Source organism: Pogona vitticeps, chromosome 13, assembly GCF_051106095.1.
Source record: "Pogona vitticeps strain Pit_001003342236 chromosome 13, PviZW2.1, whole genome shotgun sequence".
In the NCBI taxonomy this organism is placed as follows: Eukaryota; Metazoa; Chordata; class Lepidosauria; order Squamata; family Agamidae; genus Pogona; species Pogona vitticeps.
In genome coordinates, this window is record NC_135795.1 from 20,399,971 (window position 1) to 20,412,894 (window position 12,924).

At 48.5% G+C, this 12,924-nt stretch overlaps 1 protein-coding gene across 1 annotated transcript in view; it reads right to left on the reverse strand.

Annotated features, from left to right (window-relative positions):
• Window positions 1-539: 539 nt before the first annotated feature.
• Window positions 540-12,924, reverse strand: part of GRIN2A (glutamate ionotropic receptor NMDA type subunit 2A) — a 120,768-nt gene continuing 108,383 nt past the window's right edge. The window contains exons 12-14 of the mRNA XM_072982660.2: window positions 6,455-6,642; window positions 5,126-5,364; window positions 540-2,985 (exon numbers count right to left, since the gene is read on the reverse strand). Of these exons, the coding sequence (XP_072838761.2) occupies window positions 1,195-2,985; window positions 5,126-5,364; window positions 6,455-6,642 (2,218 nt within the window). The 3' untranslated portion in view covers window positions 540-1,194. The remainder of the gene's footprint in view (window positions 2,986-5,125; window positions 5,365-6,454; window positions 6,643-12,924) is intronic.

Sequence of the window (12,924 nt, forward strand, 5' to 3'; positions counted from 1 at the left end):
GAACCCCAGCCCTGGCTTCCGTGGGGGACCAGCTTGGCCCGTGTCATTGCACGGGCGAGCCCCACTGTCTTGCCCAAGACACCTCCCCCGGGAACAATGTCCCCCCCCCTTCCTGGCTGTATGCCGCATGGTCCACCCTTGGAGCCCCGGTCTGAATGAGAGAGGGTGGCCACCATTAGGAACGAGGCCCTTTTCCTTTTCCTTTCAATGGAATTTGGCCGGGGCAGGGGAAGAAGTCCATGGCGGATTGCTGCCTTGGCCTCTGTAAGACAGACAAAGATGAACACAATATTGTTTCCATTCACAGGCCCTGAGAATAAATAGTTTTTTTCTTTTTCTTTTTTTTTTATGTTTGCTTTTGTTTGACTGTGTCTAAACGCAAAGATGAAACAAAATCATACAGATAGAGCTCTCTCTATATATAGGTTTTCTCTCTCTTTTTAAAAAAAAGGACTAAATTTCTAATCTCTTTGATAAGTCTTGCCCTTGTTGGTGTGCAAACGCATTCTTAATTTGTCGTTGTCGTGGTGGTGGTGGTGGTTCTGTATCAAAGGACATGCATACCATATTGCTTATTCTCTATTAAAAAATAAAGTTTTGCAGGGTTGGAATTACAAGGGGTGAAAGTGCTAGAAGGGTTCGATCCAAGGTAAAATAACCATATAATTGTATAAAAATAACATGGTTGCCAACATATTACTGGGGCTGACCACCAACTGTGGCCTTTACCCCTTCCCCCCTCCCTTCCCCCCTCTTTTGCCCAACTGGACTCATTTCCTGAGGGCGTATTTATACTACAAACCGAAAACAATTTAAGGACCTTCCCAGGGAATTTCACGGCCACGTGGAAAGCCAGGGACCACATCCATCACAACCAAAGTGCCCTCAAACAAGAGGGGACTTCCGGACCACTTGAGAGAGAAGTGGAACGTCCGACGAAAGCCAATGTCACGTTTGTAGTATAGATACCTCCTGGAAGAGACTAATTTTGTCTGCCTCATTTTATCGTCCACCCTCTTTCCTTTTTGGTTCAGCTGTGCCACGGATCGGTATCTTAATTCAATAATATGGAAGGCATCGCCAATTCTCCGCACAAGTGCTAAGGAATATCCCCCCCCCACCAATCCCCAACTTCGTTTCTCAGATGCTGGCAACTATGTTTCATATCTGTCGATAAAAGTGCTAACGGAAACGCTAGACATCGGATTCAAGGCTAGGCATCTTCTTATACACGCGTCTATTGCTGCAGGAATTTAATGCTCTCGGGACCGTGTACACGGTATTGGCGAAGTAAGGCAGCCCATGCTCCGAAAGGTACATATCATTGAGGACCCGGCCGTCCCTGGTACAGTACGAGGTGGCCAATTTTGTCGACGACCTTGAGTAACTATCATTCCTCGCTTTGGCGGGCAAGGACTGGGATTGTTTATAAAGGCCAGCCGGGCTCCGTCCAAGACTCAAGTGCTGGTCTTCGCCATAGGTGTGCAGAAAAGGGTTCTCTCCAGAGCGGTCGGGGTACAAGGACCGGATCCTCTTGCCGTCATCAAGAGTGCGTGTGAACAGCGGAGGCTGGCTGCTCAAGAGTTTGCTCTGGGGAGCCTGAAACAGGCTTGCATACGGGCTGCCTTCTAGAAGCGTCTCCTTCTCTTTCAGGCTAATGCTGCGAGCCGGCCTCCCGGCGTCCGTTTCCCTGGCTTTGTCCAGGAGGTTGTCGAAAGAGCGCTGGCGGCTGATCTTCAGCTTGCTCTTCCGGGGAGGCTGGGTCTTGTTGTTCTGAATCCAGTCATGCCGATACGTGTCGTCCCGCTGGGTCGCGTCGGCGGTTGCCTGCAACACCTGGTCTTCCTCGATGTCGTACAGGTTGCCCATCCGCACGCAGGCGTCACACTTGAAGGGGGACCGGCTCAGGTAGTGTCCGGCGTAACTGGGCAAGCTGGAGAGGCAGCTTCGACAGTGGGTGGCGTTTTGCCGGTACCTCTCGTTCGCTTCGCCCAGGGAGGCATTTTTCTCTTTCAAGCCGTAGTGCTTCGAGTACAGCTTGTACTGGTCGTTGCTCAGAAGGCCGTCCTCGGTCGCCGATGGAGTCCGGTTGCTCTGCTCTGCCTGCTGGTGGTTGTCGGTGTGATCCTGGTAAACCTCAGAGAACTCAGCCGACTCTGGAAGGATCAGGTTCTCAATATATTGAGGCCTCTCCAGATGGAAGCCCCGCTCTTTATCGGCATCTATAATGTAAATTTTATCCCGGGGCAGAGTCTTATTCTTCAGGTAAGTCAGCTCCATTTCGCTGGGGTCCTTGGGATATTTGGAGGTGGGTCTTTTCTTCACGTTCTCCTTGGACTTGGGCTGCTTGCCGTTGCTCTCGGGCTCCAGGTGGCAGGTGGCTCGGCTGGAGGTGTCCGAAACGTCCGAGCACACAATCTCTTCTGGCAGGTACCGCGAGCTTTTTGAGACATGCTGGCGGTTTTCGTCCGAGTCGTTCTCCCGCTGAGAACTCTGGCTCTGCCGGAGGGTTTCTTGGCGCACAGATTCCATCGATTTCCTCCACAGTTGCCTCGGGCGCGAATTCCCTTTGGCTTCAGCTGCGACGGCCACCTCCACTGTGTTTGGGTTCGTTTCGTTGAGCGTGAGGGGGTGCTGCCCGTGGAAAACGTAGTTGTTGAGGTTGTCCTTGTGCCGGTTGAAGGTCTGGAGGTCGCTCATGTTGTCACTAAAGATGTTCTCCTTGGGCGGGAAGGGCCTGTTGTTGTCGGAGAAGATGAGGTTCCCCTTGTCCATCATCATGTCCATAATCAAGGACCCCCTGTGGATGAAATCGGCTGTTCTTTTGGGGGAATTCATCCGTGCGGGATTCATGTTGGCCACGTTGGTCATGTTCTTGGCCGTCCGCAACAGTTTCAGCATGTTCGTTTGAGAACTTGTCAAGGTGAAATTGGGCGACTTCTTCTTCTCCTCAATGTGCACCCCATGAATGCAGCTGTAAATGCCCTGGAAGGGGGGTGCAACATAAACAGAGATGAAACATCCTCTTTCAAGGGGCTAGTTTAAAAGACAAAATACGCATGACATCGCGCAGTGGCAGATGAGCTGGGGAGAAAAAGAGAGTCCAAATTCTCAAACCTACTGCCAGCTCTTGGTCATGGTGACCTCTGAGAAGGGATACCTGGGCCCCACTGGGATTCTACTGGGTTGCACCTGAATCGAGCCAACGTCAACACTATGGGGGACCAACTCACTGTGGTTCCTCCCCATCTCTTGCCATGTCTCTGCAAGATAACTCCTCGGCATCTGGCACCTGGCTGAAGGGCAGTCCCACAAGGCTTCCTTGATTTAATGAATGAGACTGCTCTGTGACTCAATTCAGCTCACAGGAGGTGAGGGGGAAGTGTGGGACCCGTCACACTTTCTAACCACCAGGGAGGGGAAGTTCCCCACCAGCTTCTGTTACCCCTGAGCACTGTTATTTCTGAGCAACCCACGATGAGGTCAAACCCACCTGCCCAGGTGATGAGCATCTGTCTGCTGTTTTCGAAACCTTTCTGATATTTGGTCCCATCAGGGTTTTAAACAATCCAGAAACCAGCCCCATGTACACATATAGTCTGCTTACTGAGCAGTAAGCACTGGGAAAGGGAACGCTTGTGTGTTTGCGCCACAAGGCCGGATTAATTTTGACAAAATCCCGGGGCTGCCTCTTCCCCATCACCTGTCCTCTCCTGTTAATTAAACACAAGGGCTCGGTTGTTCCATCCAATTATTTTCTGTATGCTTTCGCAAAGATAGGGCTGCAGAGTCAATTAACTAATTAAAAACAAAAAAACACAAAAACCAACACCACCCGAGCACCGCTGGAAGTTGCCAAAGATTAAGACTAAGCATATTTACAACCTGTATTGAAACAAATAACGTCTCTGGGATTTTTTTTTTAAAATAATCATTGGTTGGATTCAACAACAACAACAAAAGTTGGCTTCCTTCGTTGTGGGGGGGGGGAGTGGTCTCATGTATAATGCTAATTGCTCTTATTGAGGCTGTGTAAATGGTTGGGCAGAAGGCTCCAAGTTTAGGTTGATCATTTAAAGGAAGGAGGGGGGGGAAACTATGTTATTTGGGAATGGGAGGGGCAGATTCCATTCCAAGGGGACCCAGGCTGGCTCCTCCCGATGAGCTTCGAGGGGGGTGGCCAAGACGGTGCTATTTCATGAGTTGTTCATTGTTTTTTAAAACCGATTATTAAAATGGGGGGGGTGTCCCTAGGCTTCAGTTCTTTAGACTTTCTGAATACACATCTGGTGGGCAGAAAAGTGAAAAAGGGCTAAAACGACACATGCTTGTAAAACCATGGTTGGTGTGTTGTGTTTATTATTATTGTTGTTGTTGTTGGTCCAGAACTAGACAAGTCCTGAACGCTTCTTTTGATGGGGAGACCCTAAAAAAACCCGTGTTAACAGAAGTCTATGAAAGGATGGTTTCCACTTGAGTAGATTCAGCTACGCATGGGGTTGGAAAGATACAACTCAGTAGCCGTCCTCTTCAGGAGGGAAGCTGATTAACTGAAGACAACCTGAAGCCGGAGTCCTATTGAACTGTAGGAAACCCTGAAGGAGTATAATCAGTCTTCTCTGATGGCATCTCCTCCAGCTGTTTTTTAAAGACAGCTGCCATCACCTGAATGGCCATTCCAGCTGGGATGATGGGACCTATAGCCCAAGACATCCAGAGGGCAACAGGTCAAGGGAACATATCTAGGACAAGATCTAGGGATTTCTTTCCTGAAGCTCCCCATGCCCCCAGATCTGATTTTTGACACTAACCCCAGCTCCTTAGAGACCTTCTGTTTTGTTCCATATGTTCCATCTCTTCAATTTAGAAAGGGTCTCTGCATAGCCTTTAGTTCATCAGATGCAACTTAGTTGTTATTACAGAATCAAAAAACCAACTAGCCCATGCTAGGGCTTGGAAAAGTTGATTTCTGAACCACATTTCCCTGAATCCCCAGCCAACAGGGCCCATGATTCAGGGAGGTGTCCTCCAAAGGTCTCTTCTAAGGTGGATACCTTGACATGTGTGCTTCTGTGGATCCTCCCCATTCATGGGTGAGGTTCATGTCTACACCCATCATACTTACCCTGCTGATGGAGAAGAGCAATCCTGGCCTGTCGGAGCAAACCCCGGTGAAGCAGAAACGCAGTTTCCAGTAGAAGAGGTGTTCCCAGACAAAAGTGATGAGGCTGAGCGCCATGGCGGCCGCCAGCATGTAGAACACACCTGCCATGTTGTCAATGTCCAGCTGGCTGCTCATGACCTCGTTCTTCTCGTTGTGACAAATGCCCGTTAGCCACAAGGTCTCCAGCTCTTCCATTTCACCTGGGGGTGGGTGTCAAGCAATGAAAAATGCCTTGAGTCCGCAACTGCCAAGATAAACGTTGGCGCATTCTATGCTGGGGGGTGGGCGGGCATGCATTAACACCTGCTTCTGGGTACCAGAGAAGAGGATTTAGTGAATCTGCACTAGCCTTTAACTTAAGACTTTACAGGACTGATTGGAGGCACTGAACCTTAACTCCTGAACAGAATCAGGACCTTGGAGAGCTCCCGCAACAGTTGCTCTCAGGCATTCACTCTTGGTTTGGCATCAATCCCAGAATGAATTCCTTGTCTTTTCAAAATCTGCACTTCTTTCAGGTGCTGCAAATAAGTCATTAGATTTTTTTCCCCCAGTATCTTTGTTTTTATGCTTTCCCCTCCAAAATGCAAGGCCCTGGAACTTCAGATATCCCTGGCCATGAGCTACAGCCTCTCCCCCTAAACTGGCAGCCTGCCCTCTTCTCCCACTCTGGGGAGAACGCCTCTCCTGAGAAGAGGCACGTGGTGCCACCCTTCCCTGCTTTTTCCATTCCGCATTAATTCAGATGCAGTATGTTAATGGGTTAATCAATCAAGCATGGGTTTTATTCAATTGGGCAATGCCTTTTCTTATCCTTGCCACTTAATGATGCTGTTTCAATCATCTCAGTGGCAGCTCCACAAAACTGCTTGCACGGTATTGGCAGCTGGCGTGGAAAAAAGCTGCCCCACTCTCTCCAGGCCAAAAATGAAACCCCTTGATTTCTGAAATCCTCCACAAACAGGAGAACCACCCATTAGTGAGGCCACCTGCCCCGTTGAACTATGAAGGCAGCTGGAACAATTAACAGTTGTTCTTCAAAAGGAGGAATGTATTTTCTTGCTATATAACAACAGTCGTGCATTGCTAAGCTGTACTTACTGCAACCCCCCCCCAAAACCGATGAATTACAAGTAATTCTTTAGAACCCCCTAGTTCTACGCTCTGAATGAAAAGTGTCATTTCACGAACATCCTCTCAGTGGCCCTGAAACGATGCTGTGAGCTTGAACAGTCCTCATCACAGTGGTCACCAAAACCCTGGACGGAGGGCAAAGTCCTTCCGACCTACCATCTCCGACAAACTGCAGCAGTGCAAGATCAATCGCCCGCTTCCACGGTGATCCCTTCTGGAGGGCAATTCCATACCCGGTTGTGGCAAAGATGTACCCACTGCCGATCGTCACAAGCTTGCAGCCCTCATCCCGCCCAGCCTTGTAGTTCAGGACCGCCGCATCGTAGATGAAAGCGTCCAACTTTCTGGAGAAAAAAAAAAGATGGTGTTTTAGAAACGTAGCTAAAGACAGTGGCAATGCACCATATTTGACCCCTCTAGATAATATGGCTCCAAAGGCATCTTAGAAGGAGGCCAGAACCTCTATAGTTTCGCACTTCAAACTCATGTGAAGACCCTGTAGAGACAGTGTTGACTCTTTCACCTCAAATTAGTGCACTAAAAATGTTCCCTTGTTGTTTTTACTGAGAAGGAAGCTTGTGAGGTAGGAGAGCCATGGTGGGTTGGAAATGCTCCACCTCCTTCCCCCATACATAATAGTCCTCATCCCCTCACATATGTCCAATGCGGCTGCTTCGGAATAGAACATGGACACTAATCTCCCTCATTTAGTTAAAGCGGCATGGTGTTGAGCCCTGTTAAAGACCTTGTGTGAATTTATTGGGTCACATCTCCCAGAAACCTTTGGCCAGGAAAGCTAATTCTGGATCTCATTGTTCTTTTCCATGTATTTAAAATCTTGATATACAACCTCTTAATTAGAAGAATCCTCCTAGTAGCTTTTGATAACAGGAAAATAGGCTGCACAAAATTCAGGGATAAAGCAAATCCACAAATTCATTTCATCATTGCCTTCATGCAGCTGTGTGTTGGTATGATTATATATTAGATAATATCATCATCATCATCATCTTAGAATAGCAAAGCTAAAAGGGACCCTAGAATCCAGCCCCTGGTCGAGGCGGCACGGGGGGGGGGGAATCAAATTCCCAGCCCCTGGCTCTGCAGCAGTTCCTTGACACCACCGGATCTATCTGGAGAGTTTCTCTGACCCTGCTTTCAAACCCTGGGAGCAGGCAGGAGGGCCTGGCCTCGCAGACCCAAGACCCAGGAAAGCAGCCTTCTGCCCTGCCATCTGAAATCCAAGGCTGCTCCAGGTTGCCTAACTCTCTGCCAGGCGCTTGCTCTTTGCGGCTGCCTCAACAGCGCAGAGCCATCTATCACGGCATGGAGAAATCAGATTTTGGTGACAGGGCTGCGTGGCTGAACTCTCTTTATAAAAAGACTCATTGAGAGGGAAAAGTAGGAACAAATTGCTTAGACACCCCAGCAATCTCTGCATTCATTTCTTAGCTTGTGCACCAAAGCTTGGCAAGGGAGGCGGAAGAGGCGGCTTGTGGAGTCCACAAGGCTTGGAAGAATTTGACTCAAAAGGTGGAGCCGAGGGAGGAGATCCTGGCCCATGAGGTCGCCAGGCTGGCAGCAAGACCCCTTGGCCTGGGATTCCCAAGCTCAAGTCCGAGATTCAGCCAGTAAGTGGGCGAGGAGGCACGATCTAGGGCAATCCGGATACAGGGGCCCAGAGTCCAACTAAAAGGGACCAGACTGGATCAGATGACACCTTAAAGCCAACCCTCCTGGCCAAAACTGAGCAATCCGACCCTATTTTCTGGTGGGCGGGGGACCAAAGACCTCCACCAGGTCCTGGGAAGTTTTCCCCAGGCCCTTCGCTCTTGCTGGGAAATTTGGAAAGCCTGCTGTCCATCCAGGGGGAAATTCCACACACCCCTCAGGTTTTGGGCCCCAGGTTTTGGGCCACTCAAGGCTGGTGCAAGAGAAGATTCCTGGAGCCTCAAAGCTGGCCCTCCATTCCCTGCCCTGCTCTGAATAGCTAGCCTTAAAAAATAAAAAAACAATGTGCAAACTCCATTCATTGCATCCTGGACCGGAGACTCGGCTGAGCTGCTTCCACCCCGGGGGTGGGGGTGGGGTCTGCAAATCAGGCTGCCTGGAGAGAATACAGTTCGAAAGGTGTGCATTGCCGGAACCTGGTGGAAAGCGCTGCTTCTCAGGGAACGTCTCGTGAAGACCTCCAACTTGGTTCGAACTCTGGAGGGTTGCCGAGGCAAGGCTTCTCCCTGCTCCTAATGCAGCCTGACACGCGGCGCTCTGCCACACCCTCGGCGCAGACTCAAGCCTTCTCAAGGGGGAAAGAGAGGGAACGATCTGCAGAGCATCCCACTTCACTTGTCCGTTGTAAGTCAACCTGACGCCGTCATTTCACTCCTGCTCCCTCGGTTGTCGCCCCTGTCCCTCTGCGTGGAAACCGCTCTGAACAGCTTGTCTTCTTCCCATCGGAGCGGCGCTTGGCAAGAGGAGAAAAACAAGCTTGCCTGGCTATTTCGTCTATCGCCTCGCAGGGAGGCTGTTTCGAAGGACTCAATGGCCTGCGTTGCAACTTGTCCTCATGTCGTAATCATCCCATTCCTCTAACTCCATCAGCAGCACAGAGGGTGTTTTACACCAGAAACACAATTTAAACAAAACAAAAACAAAAATTAAAATAAAGAATTCCAGATCTCCTTCCGGGGAAGCCTGCAGTCCAGACGAATATCTGCGCTGCCCATCCATGCTTGGCCCCTCTAGTTATCAAACATGCAAAAGCTGTTGGAGGTTTTCTTACAACCTCGCATGCTGCTCCTAGTAGGTTTGGCTAAGAGGGGCCTTTCTGGGCTGGAGTGACTGTCAATCACTGACAGCACTAACCAATAGTTCCTTTCCCTGCCTCTGATTCAGAGAGAGCCCCGCCTCTCTTCCTTTTGAACGTTTTCTTTCTCTTTTGTCTTGTGGGGTTAAGCAGTCTGTTGCGGTCAGTGAGCCCATTGAAGTCCTTCGCTCAAAAGGGTCCTGTTTATTCTCAGTTTGCTGCTTGATCTATTCAACTTTAAGGAAACGACACCTTCCAATTCTTTCTACTTCAAAGGCCTCAGAGTGAGTTATTGAGACCGTAAGTCCCAGTTAATGAGAACTCATTTAGGTAACTTGAAGCTATTCTCCTCTGTGAATCCCCTACACTTCTGCTGGGCCGCGAGAGGCCACTTAGGAATTTAGCCAGAATTCTGCACCAAAATGTCTCTCAAGTCTTTTGTGTTTGTGCAACTCAACACCCACATGGATCCAGAGCAAATCCAAAAGGATGGGGTGCTTGATTGCAAAAAGACAAACAACACACCTAGTGTTTCTGCTTTTAAAAATTCCACCCACTAACAGAGGACCGTACGTTTTCTGGATCACCTGAGAAACACACACATTTATTTATTTATTTATTTATTTAATTTATATCCCGCCTACCTGAATCACATAGGACCACTCTAGGCGGCTTCTTTGTGAAGCTGAGAAAAAGCAAACCCTTGCTTTCTTGAAGGGAAGGGGGGAATTGCACTTCTCATTTTGCACACAAGGATGAAGAAAATCCGTAATGGGCATTTTCACAGAGAGCAAGGGAAATAAAACCTAATCAGGAAAATGCAGAGGTGCATCTAATGTGGAGAAAGGCAGACCAGGAAAAAAAAACAGGTTCAATCCACTCCAAAGGTGGCTTCACTCTGGTTGAAAACCCAGGTTTACGGAATACACCAGGACTCCACTCTCATTCTATGTGGTCCAGGTTTCTTCAGCAGCTACTAGCATAAAAACGGAGGCCCTTAGAAGACACTTTTAGGGGTGAATTTAATGCCCACATTGAACTATGTGTTCTGGTTTCTCAAGCGTAAAAACCCAGAACCGGATCGTTCTCCACAAAAACCACTTGAGGAATCGTTCCCCTCTAGATCCAAAATCTTCACTATTAACTTCATGGCACGCTAGCTTGCAGAAGGGAAGTTTTCGAACATTTCCTCTCTTAAACAGTGGAGCCAGTTCAATTTAGAGACGGCAAGCTTTAATCAGTGGAATTATTAGCTTAAGCAACCAAAGCTTTCAAAACATGGACGAGAAGCTCCTTCTCTCCCCGAATGATCAGGGTGGCTGAGAAGGAAGAACATTTTCAATTATGCAAATAATGGAAAGATACAATTCCAGTGTGGATTGAAGATCCCCCCCCCAAAAAAAACCAATGCAGCCAGGAAAACTAGCTTCTAGACTTCAGATCACGGAGTGCATGCGCTTTGTTTCTCCCGTGGTAAACTGGAAGGTGGCTCGTTTAAAGAAGCTAAAGGCCTTCAGTGGATTCGTCATGAAGTCTGGTACCATTCCTGACATTCAGGCACACATATCTGACTGCACCATGGCACATAGAGATTACCCCTGTGCATAAGATTATGCTGAATGAGATTGTGGCGCATCACAAGCATTGATCTCCAAGTCCTGCCCAAGTAATGTTCTTCAGAGTCCATCGTTCCATGCCCTGCGCTTCTCGTAGAGGCGTTGATCTGAACCCATCCTGCCAGAAAGTAGATGGTATAGGAGCAGCATCATATGTATTCCATGATTCACAGAGGGGGGGGGCATCCTTCCTTCCTTTGCATCAAACCAACAGTGTCAATCCAGAGAGCAAGAGAAATCTCCTCCCCGTATATATTATCTAGCAGTCCCCAGACTGGCCCCAGAACAATGGGCTTTGGCAGGTTCCGGCTCACGCGGGAGAGGCTACCCACTTAAAGCAGGACCTTTCATCTCCAGCCCCATTCTGCACCCTGGAGACCTCCTTCAACGTTCGGACTAAAAACCCAAGTGGATTCGCCAACCCACAACATTAGCATCCTCGGCTTGCCCTCCTTTGGTCCGTCTGAAGATGCCACATCTCCGTTTCATGGCATGTCAAACGTGAACACAATCTCAACCAAAACGTATCTCCTTCAACAGCATTCAGATTTTATAAACCTCCCATGTACCCTGTCCCTCACTTGGTAAACCATTTTGCTATAGTCCATGGGTTGAGTTCCATGATGCAACTGGAGTGACTGCATTTAAATCACTGCCAACATATACCCAGCATATGTTTATATATATTTCAGTCCACAGGATGCAAGGAGAATAAAATAAAATTGGTATTTTAAGACACAGCAACGCTTCCCCTCTTTGAAAAACACAGGCCGTTTTTTTAGCTGTTGCATCCGTATAACTCAAAATATATAGCATGCTGTCAGTTTCTCTGCACATTCATTTTGCTGCTTTATAGTAGGCATAATGTGGTTAACCACATTTGACAGCGGATAAAATCTCAAATTGAATCTCCACCAAGGAAGCGGGGGGGGGGGGAGAGAAGAGACTGAAAAAAAGAAAACTAAGAGCAGAGGCTTTCAACCAAGAGCTTTGAAAAGTTGCTTATAAGACAACCAAGGATTCTGGGCATCACCATTGCAAAAAATTACTTTATCAGTAGGTGAGATGTTCCAGGACTTGTCACTGCCGACCCCAGGGAGTTTCCATGGCCTGGCAAGCGATTTGAACCCAGACGAGATCTTGAGATCCTAGTCGATTCGCTACATGGCATTGGCTTTCAGCATTCTTTCAAACCTCTTTAAACACTCTAAGACAATCCAATACCTCACACAAAACCCAGATCACAAACTGATAGAAAAAGCCAGTCCAGAACCTCCTTAGGTCTCAATACAAACTCACCATCAGCTCCAAAGGGAGGACACCCTGTGTTGTGGTCATTCTGGCTTAAAATTTCTTCACCTCCATGTAGGGCTTTGCTCCTAAAGGTGGGGCAACACTGGAGTTTTAAGGAGTTTTTGGAATTCACTGCTCCAAGGTGTCACGACAGACTTTGCTTTAGAGACTTTGTTGTTGTTGTTGTTGTTGTTGTTGTTAAGTCATGTCCGACTCTTTGTGACCCCATGGACCCTCGAGCACGCCAGGCCCTCCCTCCTGTCTTCCACTACCTCTCGGAGTCGGGTCAAAGTCATGTTGGTAGCTTTGATGACCCTGTCCAGCCTTCTCGTCCTCTGTCGTCCCGACTTGCCATAGTTTGCTGTGGTCCACACAGTCAAAGGCTTTTGCATAGTCAATGAAGTAGAAGTAGAGGTTTTTCTGGAACTCTGGAGATCTCGGGAGATTTTTTTGAAAGGGGAAAAATCTTTGGAAATTTTTTGAAAGGGGATTAAAGGAGAAAGATCTACTTCCTTGTGAGATAAAAACTCAAGGAGGTCCCAGAGAAGATCCGTGCTCAAAGAAAGGCTGGGAAGGAGCAGCAGTGGCTGGATTCTAGCTGCAGCTGGTGGTTCCGAGAGAGGAGTCACCAGAGGAGAAGCCAACAGCATTACACCGGCTCCCACCCCCCACCCCCTTCCTCACACAGTCTGTGTCCACCTCACACCTGCTGACTGGGAGGAACATCTGGAGATGGTTATGGTGGACGTGTCCAGGCTTGGAGATCAGAGTCCTTCTTCCTAAGTGGCCTTTCGTGGTCCTTCTCCATCTCCTCCTGCCACGTTAGAGAAACCTTTCTTTCCGCATGTTTATTTTTCAGTTGAAACGATGCACGCTAACCGCCGCCACACACGCCTCCACAGCAGGAAGCA